The 13,661-nt window shown below is 39.8% G+C and overlaps 3 protein-coding genes across 4 annotated transcripts; 2 read left to right on the plus strand and 1 right to left on the minus strand.

The window, feature by feature from the left end:
- The first annotated feature begins 1,131 nt into the window (after positions 1-1,131).
- Positions 1,132-3,843, plus strand: LOC128861470 (uncharacterized). Its single transcript, XM_054099613.1, has one exon. It carries the CDS (start codon positions 1,162-1,164, stop codon positions 3,226-3,228), a length of 2,067 nt encoding a protein of 688 aa, XP_053955588.1. The 5' UTR covers positions 1,132-1,161; the 3' UTR covers positions 3,229-3,843.
- An 836-nt stretch (positions 3,844-4,679) lies between these two features.
- LOC128861472 (selenocysteine insertion sequence-binding protein 2) lies at positions 4,680-10,864 on the plus strand. Its single transcript, XM_054099619.1, has 3 exons — positions 4,680-5,439; positions 9,752-9,972; positions 10,038-10,864. The coding sequence occupies exons 1-3, from the start codon at positions 4,919-4,921 to the stop codon at positions 10,277-10,279; spliced, it is 984 nt and encodes a 327-aa protein (XP_053955594.1). The 5' UTR covers positions 4,680-4,918; the 3' UTR covers positions 10,280-10,864.
- Positions 10,461-12,648, minus strand: LOC128861473 (bax inhibitor 1). 2 transcript variants are annotated; one of them, XR_008454377.1, is made up of 5 exons: positions 12,292-12,648; positions 11,465-11,918; positions 11,221-11,391; positions 10,878-11,004; positions 10,461-10,794 (listed from the first exon to the last, which is right to left on the minus strand). XR_008454377.1 is itself a non-coding variant. In XM_054099620.1 (4 exons), exons 1-4 carry the CDS (start codon positions 12,366-12,368, stop codon positions 10,756-10,758), a joined length of 741 nt encoding a protein of 246 aa, XP_053955595.1. In that variant the 5' UTR covers positions 12,369-12,648; the 3' UTR covers positions 10,461-10,755. The 2 variants fall into 2 exon arrangements, 1 of the variants encoding a protein (XP_053955595.1); XM_054099620.1 differs by lacking the exon at positions 10,878-11,004.
- Positions 12,649-13,661: the final 1,013 nt, after the last annotated feature.

The following is a 13,661-nucleotide window of genomic DNA, read 5'->3' on the forward strand; positions in this document are numbered from 1 at the left end:
AGCAAAGGTGCGTTCACAACTAGACATTTTACTCAGTTAATGATTAACGGATTATAACGAACTGCGAATGTTCGCAAACTAAATAGCGACTGGCAAAAACACCGAGCGAACGAGAGATCAAAATAAAAACATGAATTCACATTCAAGAGTGATAAAATACAAGATTGCGCCTTCCGAATCCCGTGTCGTAAGAATCCATGAATAAACAAACAAAAGGAAGGCGAATTACTTATTTTTGAAGAGGAAGAGTAGGCGAAAACAATGGAAACAACCAAATACAAACCAACGCACACTAACACACACTTTCTTGCCACGGCGTCTTCCGCTTAAAAACGCAAACAAACTACATTTGGAGGTTTTATATTAATTTGTGTTTTCACGATTTAACACATGGTGCTTTATTTCAATAAGTTTGTTTAATTAAAATCTTTAAATCACAATTTTAACAAGCCATTTATAGATGCTCAGTTCGCCTTGATTTACGTGTCATTCAACCGTCTCAAAAGCAGTCAATTACAAACTGCAAATATTTTGCCATTTACGAATATCAGGAGAGTGCATTTGCGATTTAAAGTATAAATCATAAAGCTTTCACGGCTACGAAAATAGGAGCACGCCTCACACCTTGGCCAGAATTGTAATGGACACCGGGTAACGGGTTGACGGGTACCCGATGTCAAATTTAGAACATATTTAATAGCATGTAATTGCACAGAATTACAGTTTGGACGGATTTCTTGCCATCGTTTATTTTTAATTGTTGCTTCTCTATTTACTGATGACAATTCATTTTTTTGCAAGCAACAGCACTCAAATAATATTCGATTTGCAAAATAAACCCTTCAAATTATCTTTAATTTAGAGGAAGTTTTGTTTTGTGTCAATGAGCAATGAGTTGCTTCACAGATATAGCAAACGAAAATATTTCACTACAAAATTTATTTTATTGTAAACACAAGATGTCAACTGAAAACAATTCCATCGCAATTGTGTTTAGCAGACCTAATTTATAATCATAACTTTTGAAATACGTAAAAAAACTTGTTTCTGTGCTACCTTATAGTTTTATATAACTTGGTAACCCTTCTTAATTTAATTTCGTTTACTTTATTTTTCTCCATTTTCGTACTATCAGCTGCATGTTTGCACCCAATTAGAAAAATGTTGAACCGGGGGAATATATTTGCTTGTGCATTGTTGATATTTGTCCCATTATCGTCCAACGCTGCAGTAACTTTGTCGCCGGTCGAGTGTCCAGGAAAAGATGTGAACGAAATACGACAACAAGCTGACCAATTTGAGATATCATTCCTTTTTTATCATGTTACTTGGAGTGATGACAGCCAAGCAGCTCGCCTAGTGTACAACCACATTGCAGAAATTTACCGAGAGAGGATATATTTTGCGGCCATTGACTGCTTTCATCTTGCATGCAACTGCAGCAAAACACATCCACTATCTATTGGCTCGGGGTCTCCAAACAGATGGCCAACCATGGTAATACGTTATGGTCATCATATTTCTTTGCAGTATAATGGAGAATGGAGTTGTGAAGCTCTTCAACGTTTCATTAACTCTCTATTTATGCCCGTAGAAAGATTGCATGCAAAAGAAGAATTAAAGCAGTTGACGATGCATAGAGATGCTGTAGTTTTAGGTATTTTCGGCGATGCATCCCAACTAGAGTATCGAATGTTTGTAAGTGCTGGAATAAAATGGCTTGAAACCGATCCAGAGTACAGTTTTCGATTCGCAACAGCATTTGGTGCGGCAGCGGACGATATTTTGCCTAGGGGGAACAATACGAATCAGCTTAATCCTCAACTGTTACTTATAACCAGCAAAGGAATAGATGTAGCGCCTTCCGCGTGGAACGTTAGCAATATTGTTTTATGGTTGCAAACAGAATTTGTACGATCACTGAGTATTTTGTACAGTTATAATTCACCAAAAAGCCTAACACTACATTTACACTTATCGCCAGTATTGGCTATAATTGCAAATGATTATTTCTACGAATATATGTATAATCTAACGAACCCCGAAGTTTCTGTAAATAAGATCAGCTCTACAAACTCTTTGCGCCGAAAACTTGTTCAAGCTCAAGAGGTTCGATATGTGCAATACACATTGGAGAAAAAGGAACTATTAAACCCGTTAACCTGTCTCGCTAAAGAGTACGCTAGTTACTGGAATTTTCGGTATTACTACGCTTTAAACAACTATCTTAAAAAGATTGTATGTGGTTTAGGGCGGAATTGCTATGGACAAGACTTGGCCTCAGTAGCCAACGCACATGAATTGTGTTTAAGTAAAACTCAGAATGGTTCGCCTACTAGCAAAATTGCGGCTGCAAAATATTTGAAGAAATTTGTTGAAAACAATTGGCATGAATTCAAATCTGAACAAAACCAGTCATTATCCGTTGTTATTTTGGATAACGCGAGACATTTGGACTTTTTGCATACCCAAGGAATTCCGCATGCAGATGTAAATTCCGTTGTAACACTGATGATCGCAGATCGATTAAAGGAGAGTGTTTTCGTGACCCAAGATATGTTCACATACGATGCGTTGCGGCAGTTTGTTCGAAACTATTACAGTAAAAATCTAGTGGCACATAAAAGAAATAGTCCCTTCAATACAAAACATACTTTGTCACGCACCAAGATTTTTCTTGAACATGTAAATAACGAAATGCTTCTTAAAATAATCGAACTAAGCAATTTAACAACCATTGCATTATTCTATTCTCCACAATGTGTGTTTTCGACACTCGCCTCTCAAGCACTTATACAATTGTCAGCTACATTGGACGACTCGTCAGGAATTCAAATAATTCGAATAAATACCCAGTATAATGATTTACCGTGGGAGTTTAAAATACCATCCACACCCACGCTGATTGTTTTTCCTCGTGGACGTGCGTCCGATTCTCGAGTATTTCCCAATCGATTGAAATTCAATGTGCGTAATGTCTTTAGCTTTGTTTTAGCTCAAATGGAAACAGTGGATCAATTGAAAGCATTACTCAGCTGTTGTAGACGACGCAAATTGCATTCGCTTCACATGCGAAAATGTTACCAGTACGTAAGAGCATTGGCTACCAAACATATCTCACGGAACATGAAACTGCGAAAGATTGCTGAAAATCATCACATAAAGAAGCAAATGGAAGAATGGAATGTTGTGAATTTGGAATTAAAAGCAATTTTCCCCCTCTATTAAAAAAATACGTATATGTATATTTTTTATTTGATATCAGATGATGTGATGTGTATAAAACTAAGATAATGGTACGCATATTGTGGATCGGAATAGGGAGATCTCGACACTTAAATTTTGATTCTGTAGTTTCGTGTAGTTTTTAATCAGATTTCAATAGAAAATGATCTCGTGATCGAAAAAGTAGTAAAAAGGTGCAGTTAAGAGGAACGATGTAATTTTTTAAAGTGGTGGCAAAAGAGCATTTGATTTTGCGATTTGGTGTTTTGGATGCCAAAGTTGCCTGTTTCTTTGTTAACCTTGTCATGGAGATTTTAATAAACACCGAATTGGAAAAACAAAATACATGTTGTTGCAACAGTTCTCTGCCAGTTTTTAAACTCGCGAACTAAGCAAATCAATACAAGGTGGTATTGTTTCATCGGCTAATTGGTAAACGACTGTCAAGTCCTTCAGTAAAAAATAGCAGAAAAACTTGCTAGATTGATATATTTGTTCAATATCTCCAGCACATGTACTCAGACCAAGAAAATAAAGAAACCCAATTAGTGCCGACCAAAGACTGATAGAATACAAGATTGTGCCTTCTGAATTCGCTGTGTGGTAAAAATCCAAGAATACACAAACAAAAGGAAAGAGAATCATTCATATATGAATACGAGTAGGCGAAAGTAATAGAAGCAACCAAACACAGAAATGTGCGCGCGTACACATACTTTCTGACACGGCGTCTTCTGCATAAAAAGTCGAACAAACTGCATGTATAGGTTTTAAATTAATTTGTGCTTTCATAATTTAACACACGTCCCTGCGTTTCCATTAGTTTGTTTATTTTACACAAATAATATTACCAAGCTATTCACTGAATGTTTAAAACCATATAATTCCCTTCATTTCATTTATTTGTTTTGTATTGGTAAGGGAGCTGACGTCGGACTTATTAAAATCGCCAAAAATAAAGTAACTGTTTTGTTAAGGCGCCACCTTAAGTACTCAATTCGCCTTGATGTTGTGCTATGTTCCCACCACAGGTAATTCACTTCTTAATTACCTAGCGAATTACGAACAAATCGTCGTCTTTCCTAATTTTTATCAGAAATTTAGCAAAATTGGCTGTTAAACCCAATCGATAGAGTAAACTAAAAGAATTAAACAAGCTTAACAAATGTTGAATAAAAACATTGCTGCAAAATTATTATGTTAGGTTACTGAATACCTCATGAAATTAGGGGAAACCAAACTGTCTTCTGAGGAGGACACCTTCACGAGAAGCAGTTGCAAGTATTGAAGCATTGCATCTTCTAAATACTATGAAGTTATCATTTTGAGTTTTGCCTCTACTGCGGAAAACACAAATCTTCGGTTACACAATTCGTGTACGATTTGTAAAAGTATTTGGCTGTTATATTCTTTCCCTATACACCAATAAGCACACTTTCGCAAGCCTGTATAGCTCTTGCATGTAATCTATCATCCTTGATAATTATACACAGAATAATAGAAAACAGATGACAAGAATAAGGAGAACTGCCAAAGTGAATTACGAATGCGGCGTGGAAACATAGCATTAGACATTCTCTGGTCGAGGCCTAGTTAACTTGTTTCTTTTATACTTTTGTTTATGGAGCAATTTAAATAAGCAAAACTTTACCAAACTGTTTTCAGATATATGAAATATATATGGATATAGAAAATGTCTTCTCGAAATAAATATACTTCAGATAAATTGAATGTTATAGACAAAAAAACATTTGAGTGTATTCAACGCCATCAGAACACAGTAAACAATGGGCAGTTCCGTAAAATCCGCAATGCAAAATATCGAAAAAAGAGCGCTATATCAGGAAGAGATGGTTCTACTTTTAATTTGATGCAGTTTCTTACAAAAACCACCAAACAAAAACAAAATAAACTTAGAAGTCGTACTCTCTGTAAAACAGGGTGCCGTACAGATAAGACTTGGAGAAAACGGGGTAAGACGAGGGAGGGTGGCAAACGGAAAAAGTGCTCCAGATTAAAGAAAGCTATCTTACGGTACAGAGATCAAAAAACACCTATGGGATCAAATACGGTAGACAGCTCTGAATTATTAAAAGAAACTTTGGAGAAAATCTCAACTTTGACCATTGATTCTAAAGACTGTAAAAAGAATGAGGAGCGTGTCAAGTCTAACCAACAGGACTCGAAAAATTTGCATTCTAGACGATTTCGAAGGTATGTACATATGCAAAAATATTTTTTCACATTTCTCCAAATTTTTCTCACTAAAATGGGTGGCAGAAAGATCGGAAAGAATTTGAATGATCGGGAAGGAATGTGTGGGTGATTTTGCTAAGACCCACTTTGACGCGTTTCCTTCGTAAACAAAAGTGGAACTACATAGATAAATGTTATTTTTCATAAGCGAATATAGGTATTTCACCTCGTGTCTCCTTTCGGCTACAAATCGAAAAATAACAGATTACAAAAAGCAACCACTGTCCGGTATAAATCCAAAATCAAGTAAAAAAACAAAAATACTCGTATTTCTCGTTCTGGTGGAGTTCTCCCTAAGAAGTTCTAAACTAGTACAAAATTAATTTTATTTTTCCGAACTCATGTCATAAGTACTCTTTTTTCGCATTGAAAAATCTCACTTCCAGTTCTGCTAGGCCGACAAACTAGTTCATGAAGCTCATAGAGCACTAGCGGCGTTGTTGTTGTTTTAACAGCATAGTTTGCCCTGTCAGTGTAGGTATATCATCTGTCGTCTTCGTCTAGCTCATCTAGGGGTAGGCCCAGGAAACATGCTGTTTCGACAGGTTGGGTCCAGAGGGAGAGGGGGGTTAGATGAGTCTGATTAAGGGGGCATGTGAAGAGGTGGTTAGTGTCGTGCGGGGTACCTTCACATGCCGGACATGTGTTTGGTATGTCGGGGTCAATTCTGGATAAGTAGGAGTTTAACCTGCTACAATATCCAGAACGTAATTGTGCCAATGTTACACGAGTCTCACGGGGAAGCTGGAGCTCTTCATCTGCAATGGGTGGTGGTTGGACTCCGATTACGGCATTCACGGGACGGGAGTTCATGAAGGTGGTAACGGTCTCCCGGTGAATGTCGTTTATTGACTGTCTGAATACTGTCCGGTCCAGTAGGTCTCGGTCAGTTTTGTCCTGGAGTTCGTCAGCGTAGTCGAGGAGGTGTCTCCTGACGTGCCTGGGAGGCGGCTCAGGCTCAAGCAGGTGTCTGCAGGTAGTTGTTCACTTTGGAACACAGGCCATCGACGTCATTGCCCGACGCCATTATCGTGCAATCGTCAGCGTATGAGATCAGGGAAACTCCCGCTGGTGGTTGGGGGAGCTTCGAGATGTAGAAGTTAAAAAGCAAGGGTGAAAGGACACCACCCTGCGGTACGCCTTGCTTAATCTTCCTCTGCTTTGACATTTGATCTCGAAAAATCTCTGACGAGTGCCGACCGCTCAGGTAGTTCGCGGACCACCTCTTCAGCCCTGGCGGGAGTGTCGACTGATAAATATCATCTAGTAGCGTGGAATGGCTGACTGTATCGAAAGCCTTCTTTAGGTCCAACGCTACTAGGACAGTCCTCTCGCAGGGGCGGTTTTGGTTAAGCCCGCGATTTATCTGGGCGTTTATGGCGGTGAGTGCAGTGGTGGTGCTATGCACTCGTCGGAAGCCGTGCTGATGTGGGGCTGGGGCCAGATGTGTCGTGAAGAGTGGGAGTAGGAGGGCTTCAAGTGTCTTCACTACTGGGGAAAGGAGAGTTATCGGCCGATAAGACTCCCCTTGGTTGGCGGGTTTCCCAGGTTTCAATAGTGGGACCACTCTCCCTGCTTTCCACTTGTCAGGGATGATGAGAGTGGCCAGAGACAAATTGAAGACCCTTGTGAGGTATCCTACTCCCAGGGGTCCCAGATGCTTCAGCATCAGCGCGTTTAGTCCTTCAGGGCCAATGGCTTTCGATGATTTCGACTTGTTGATGGCCCCCTGAACCTCATCACCGGAGAAAGTAAGTGGCGCACTGTCGTTCGTCAGTTTGTGCAGCCTTCTGGTAACACGACGTTTGGTTCTGTCGCCCGGAGGATGCAGTGTAAACAGCCGGCTAAAATAGCTCGCGCATCTCTTCGGGTCCGACGAAGTACAACCGTTGAAGGTGATAGCCACCTTGTCGTTGTGTTTCGTCGGGTTCGACAGGGACCTAACGGTGGACCAGAGCTTACTCACTCCGGAGGTGAGGTTACAAGTTTTCAGGTGCTCAACCCATTTAGTCCGCTTATGTTGATTTACCAGTTGCCGGATCTCCAAATTGAGATCCCTTATGCGGGGATCCCCGGGATCGGCCTAGCGTAGGTGGTCACGCTCGTTTGCTAAACTGGCTGCTTCTGCTGGGAAGTGAGGACGGATGTCCTTATAACATCCAGCTGGGATGAAGCGAGCCGCAGCAGCTGTGAGCACCTTGCGGAATGCGCGTTCGCCGAAGCGCACATCAGTGGGGATGGGAAGAGCGGCGAAGGTGTCCTCGGTGAATTCCGTGAAGCCGGCCCAATTAGCTTTTTTAAAGTTAAAATAGGACCGGTGATTCGCGGAAACGAAATCGGCAGGTCTCTCGATCGAGACGATAATGGGCAGGTGGTCTGATGCAAGCGATAGCATAGGTCGCCACGTTATGCTATTTATCAGACCCGCGCTAGCTATTGTTAGGTTAGGCGAGCTGCTACAATTGCCCACTACCCTGGTGGGGGCGTCGTCGTTCACTGTGCTGAATGTCGAGTCGTCTATCTGCTCTGCCAATTGCTGTCCCCTACGATCATTTGGCAGGCTTGAATGCCAAAGATCGTGATGCGCATTAAAGTCACCTACAACCAATCGGTTTTCACCTCTGATGAGCGCACCTATATCAGGGTGATATCCTGCCGGGCAGCAGGTGACAGGGGGTATGTATATGTTAAAAATTTCGAGCTCGGAATCGCCTGACCGGACAGCTATGCCTTGACATTCTAAGGTGCTGTCCCTGGGGTCGATTCCTTCATCGATAAGACGATACTGCACAGTGTGGTGGACTATAAACGCTAGGCCACCACCGTTGTCTCGCTCGCGATCGTGTCTGTGCACGTTATAGCCATCCCTGGTGATCAGAGATGACCTAGCGTGCAACTTTGTTTCTTGGACCGCAGCTATCTTGATACTGTGCCGGTTCATGAAGTCGACTATCTCGTCGACCTTACTCGTAAGTCCGTTGCAGTTAAACTGGAGAAGCTTGAAGCTTCTCGGTGAGGTCAGTGTAATCCGGGGGGTGAGGGACGCGTGGGGTTGTCTACGTTGGACCTGCTGTGCAATCCACTGTGGTTGTTGCGGCCTGATGGTGGTGGGCGGCCGCGCCTCCGGGGGAGGTAGTGGGTGCAGAGCTCTGCAGCAGGGGGCAACGTAGGCAGTTGTCCACTCACGGGTGGTGCGCAGGCCGGAACATCTCCGAAAATGGCACCAGCCACTGCAGGATTTGCATTGGACTGATACCAGATTCCGAGGTATTACGGTCTGACACACGGAACAGACTGTACGGGGGACCAGGAGCTGCTGGTTTGTCCCCGCACTGGGGTTGGAGCAGGAAGGGATAGGAGGGGTTAAAGGGGAGTTGTGTTGCTCCGATAGGCTCCTCACCGTGGAGGTGTGGGTTGTGGTGGCGGTTGGTAGTGCCGGCCTATCAGGGGGTGTGGTAGCCGTGGAGGCATCAGACGCCTGTTGGCGGGAGCAACACGTGGCCACATACCGTGTGGACCACTCCCTGTGCGACTTAAGGCCTGAGCAGGTCTTAAGGTGGCTCCACCCGTTGCACTTATTGCACCTAACCGAGGTGGAGTTCGGGTGGAGCCGTTGATGGCAGACGCAGCAGTAGAATACCTCTGGCCCAGGGTTGGATTCGACTCCAGCCCTGAGGAGAAGTATTTGGAGCAGGTTTGCTGCGAGAGTTTGCTCCTGTGACGTAAGGGGTGGGGTGATATACGATACACTAGATAGGGCTAGTGTACTGGGGCGGCAGCCCTTGATCGGGAAAAACCCGAGTCATTCCGGTAACGTAGAACCGGCTGCCATGGGAATGTAAGCACTAGCGGCGTCATCGGTCCTTATTTCTTTCGAAATGTGAAAGGAGCTGCCGTTACAGTGAATGGCGGGCGTATCGAGCCATCCTTCCAAAACTGAATCAGCTAAACATCAACGACATTTGTTTCCATCAAGACGCTGTAACTTGCCATACAATGCGCTTAACAATCGATGTACTGCAATATTCAAGCCACTATTGACGCCGTATGTGAAAAATTGGTCTGACCGAATGGACCGTGCAAGTCGTAGCCTACGCATATCAAGAATAAATGACATAAAATTATCTACCACATTATAATAAAAAAGTCATTCAACCAAAATATTTCTGTTTTGTATTATCATTTAAGGTCCTCACGCTCCTAAAAAACATCCGACACTTGTATATTTAAGGCTTTGTAATTAGTTTCCGCATTTTTACAATATTTTCAGTTATTGCGACAACTGCACCACCCCTCTCTTAGCTGAACTTTCGGAGAAATTGCTTCGCGAACTAGATCGCTTCCATAAGCGCGCCATATCTCAAAATGCAATAAAAGCCCATGCCCACCGACGTTTCGTTGTTGGATTTCGTGAAGCTCAGTGCTTTCTACTTGTAAAAAAAGTTAAGCTGGTTATCATTGCACCAGACTGCGAAATCTGTGACAGCGCAGGTAAATTCAATGCGATTTCATTTCAGTACGTATTTCCCACACCAGAGATATTTTTCAATTTGCAGATGGATTAGATGCCAAAATCTCTAATATTAAAAACCAGTGTCAACAGCAAAATATTCCTTATCTCTTTGCATTGCGTCGACGGCAATTAGCATACGCCTTATTTAAAAAGGCTCCAGTCAGTTGTGTTGCTGTACTTGATTACGATGGAGCACGTGAAATATATTCCAGTTTATTGGAGGCCCTGCAGAAGGCAAGACAAGCTTATGAAGAGCTTACTTCGACGCATCCAATCGATCCATAGGCCACCAATCAAAAATGATTTCTTAGCACAACTATTACTAAATATGGAGCAATAGCTTAAATACATTTATTTACTAAATGTAGAAAGATCACAACCTTCTATATTCAGTTTAGAAATTTTAAAACAATTCAAAAAGCCTTATTTGCAAGTGTGTTTCGTCAACAAAGAAAAAAACCAAATATACTTTTTTAATACTACCAAAAAAATTATGCAATTTATTTTTGCTTCATTTTAATGTATGGATTTCTAATAAATGAAATTATGGTTCTTGTTAAATACTCCCATTTCCTGGTAAAAATCAAAGTTTCTCTAACATATCTTAATATTAAATTAGCAAAAAATCTCATAGATTAATAATTTTGCATCAGAAACTTAATCCGGAACAGATGCTATTAGATATGAGGGTATATTAAAAAAAAAAGAAATATAACAAAATATTAACAGGTTTAGTTTTTCCGAAATCGTCGATAAGCAATTTAGTTTCTTTTACGACGTTCCTCACGCTTACGTTCCTCCTGCAAAAATTTAAAAATAGTTGTATACAGATGATAATAAAATATTATAAAGTATTGTAATTCATAAAAATGTGTTTGAATACCCTTAGGTGCTGCGTTGAACTTTTTATTTAGGTAACACATCATTGGACTTGAATGCTTCTTTTAATTATAAAGCTTCAGTAATAAACTTCGCAGATCAGTAATTTATGAAAGCAAATGATGCTTAAGCTGAAATTTCGTATACTTTTAAATTTTAGAGTATGTGTAAAGTGCACTTCAAGAACAGCCTTGACAAATGGCATACGTTTTAATCAAATAATTAACGTTTTAAATTTTAAATAATTCACTAGCCAAATCCTATATAAGCTCCTACTTTTAAGTACCAACAAACACCCAATTTCGCTACAAACACATTCAAAGATTACACCTTACTGAATAATTTACCTTTTGCGTTAAAATAATTAATAAACGCCTAAACATGCTTAAAACATCAAAGAACAAATCCAAAGCATGTTGCACTACATCACGATTGCCTGCGCGACATTTTTCCACAATGTTTTGTGTATCAAAGACTACAAAAGCAGCCATTACAAATACTCCGACATACAGCTGGGTCTAAATGTAAAACAATATTAATTTATAAAGCAAAGATTCGTAGATACTTACAATCAATTGTTATAAAACTTACCAACTGAACAAAGTACGATTGGAAAAACATATTAAAAAGACTTAATATTGCCATGGTGTTGATAACACTGACTAGCAATCCGCCCAAATAAAGATATTTTCCACGTTCTGCTAGTAACGCTCCCAATGAAAGCGAAACAAAAGTTATCACAGTGCCTGTTAGTGCTGTAATAATTATCGACGGGTTTATGCTTATTGTATACTGCATCAGCGGTCCCAATGTTTGGCCGGAACAAAAACCGAATGCCATTAACATGCTGAGGCGATTATAGTAATTTTTTCCATTATCTCTGTAAAAATGTAGACCCAATACAAGCCCCAAAGAAGCCAGTGCTGCCAAAAGCCCGAGGTTTATAACGCCCCACAGCTGAAGCATTGCACCTACGGCAGTGCTTGCCGTTGCCGCTCCCAAAACCATATACACTTTGGCCAAATGGGTACGAACGTACGGCTCACTACGAAAAAAATATATATATATATTTCTTTTTTCAGTCATGTTAAAACTACATACGAGTATATATGAGGTTGGAAATATTAAAGTATGTTACTATTGTGACCGGCTATATAATATGTAAAAATGTGTGGGTATATGTAGGTCTGACGTGGTCCAATTTTCAAAAGGTAAGCTTACATTCGATTAATTATATTAATGTATATATATGTCGTAGGAACTTTTAAAATCACGCACAAAAGTTCAAAGTAAATTTCTTTTGTAAATAAGTTTTACCTCGATCTACATATACATATATACATTTATGTACTTACGTACACGTATATGCCCAGACTAGAACTTTCGGTCCAAAATCTAAATTGTTAGCTGATACTCACTATTTGTCACCTAATCCATTAATGAATCCTTGGATTTTGTCTTGGAATGATGCATATGTCGCAGTCGCTGTCGCCATTTTGAGGCAGTGGCAAAACGTATTGCGAGATTTCTATCGAGGACACGTAGGGTTTAACTTCGGACAATTATTTTTCTGTTACTATGACTTAAAATTTATTGCTGTTTTGGTTTTCAAATATTTTGCTTTTTAAATATTTTGACAAAGAAATCTTATATTTTCCTCCAATAAAGTTTTCCACCTCAAAGTAATCGCAGAGTATTCTTCGTTCAAATACGATTCGTTTTTTCTAGATGTCTAGATGTTTTCGCCTTTATTGCCAAAATAAAACTACAACCATCTTCGAATGTCGAAATTGCCTTTTTATAATTTTTGCTTTACTCTTATTTCACTGGCGCCGTAGGGATGCCAGCCTTTTCAAAGATGTAGTTCTTAAACTGATTATTGTTCGTTTGTAGCACTGCCATAAATTAAATTATGGGCCCTGTTCGAGGCATGTAATAAAATTCCTAGTATTGCACTTATAAATATTGCTGCTGATACTTTTCTGATGTTTAGCTCTTATTTTGCATAGATAGGTGAAAGTGAATGTAAATAATAATAATGGAGTTTCCTAAAAATATTGTACTTGACAGTTACGACATTGCATTCAATGCCTGTTTTATTTAATAAATACTACTGTGAATTTTAATGTTGTTTATTAATTGTTTTCAGCACAACAAATATTGCGGCAGCTCATCAGGCGAGTGTCAGCAATAAGCCATCAAAAAAGTAACAGGGTCGTAATATTGCTGTAATTATTGAATGCGGCGAATACACCTGTATACATGAAAATTGCGCGAATAGGCTCATTCGCTATAAATTCTCCACATCATTCTCTATGCTTGCATAACACCTACTGTCACAAAGGAGTTTACAGATGTTAAATAAATTGGTACTTACTTTCATTATTGTCCAAAACTACCGATTTGTCATGACTGAGTTACCGATACCGAAATGCGCTTTGCTTCTAGATAATATACGCATTATTATGTCAGGTTTTAATTTATTCTTTTGTAAAAATACACTTGTGTTACAAAATATACATTTGACACATTGTAGCTTTAGAAGGCTACTTATTAAGAGCTACTATAAAGTTTTAAAGAGAATTTACATTTTTTATTGGAGCCGAAAACGCCGATTTTGAGAAAATTATGTATAATAGGGAAATTAACCTTGCAAATATAATATCGCCTGTTTAAATGATTTACTTAGTTCACATGATGTTTAAGGGATTTAAGACAATTTAAAGCAAGAGTTTCCCTCGCCGTTTTACAGCACACGAATAATTAATTTAAATAAATACATGAATTG

The sequence above is a fragment of the Anastrepha ludens genome, chromosome 4, assembly GCF_028408465.1.
Source record: "Anastrepha ludens isolate Willacy chromosome 4, idAnaLude1.1, whole genome shotgun sequence".
NCBI classification, from domain to species: Eukaryota; Metazoa; Arthropoda; class Insecta; order Diptera; family Tephritidae; genus Anastrepha; species Anastrepha ludens.

Bases quoted from the DNA above. Each gene is read 5' to 3' on its own strand.
- LOC128861472 (XM_054099619.1), top strand. From the start codon at position 4,919: ATGTCTTCTCGAAATAAATATACTTCAGATAAATTGAATGTTATAGAC. The intron at 5,440-9,751 runs GTATGTACATAT...CAATATTTTCAG, and splicing joins CATTCTAGACGATTTCGAAG to TTATTGCGACAACTGCACCA. The intron at 9,973-10,037 runs GTAAATTCAATG...TTCAATTTGCAG, and splicing joins CGAAATCTGTGACAGCGCAG to ATGGATTAGATGCCAAAATC.
- LOC128861470 (XM_054099613.1), top strand. From the start codon at position 1,162: ATGTTGAACCGGGGGAATATATTTGCTTGTGCATTGTTGATATTTGTC.
- LOC128861473 (XM_054099620.1), bottom strand. From the start codon at position 12,368: ATGGCGACAGCGACTGCGACATATGCATCATTCCAAGACAAAATCCAA. The intron at 11,919-12,291 runs GTGAGTATCAGC...TTTTTTTCGTAG, and splicing joins AATGGATTAGGTGACAAATA to TGAGCCGTACGTTCGTACCC. The intron at 11,392-11,464 runs GTAAGTTTTATA...TTTTACATTTAG, and splicing joins AATCGTACTTTGTTCAGTTG to ACCCAGCTGTATGTCGGAGT.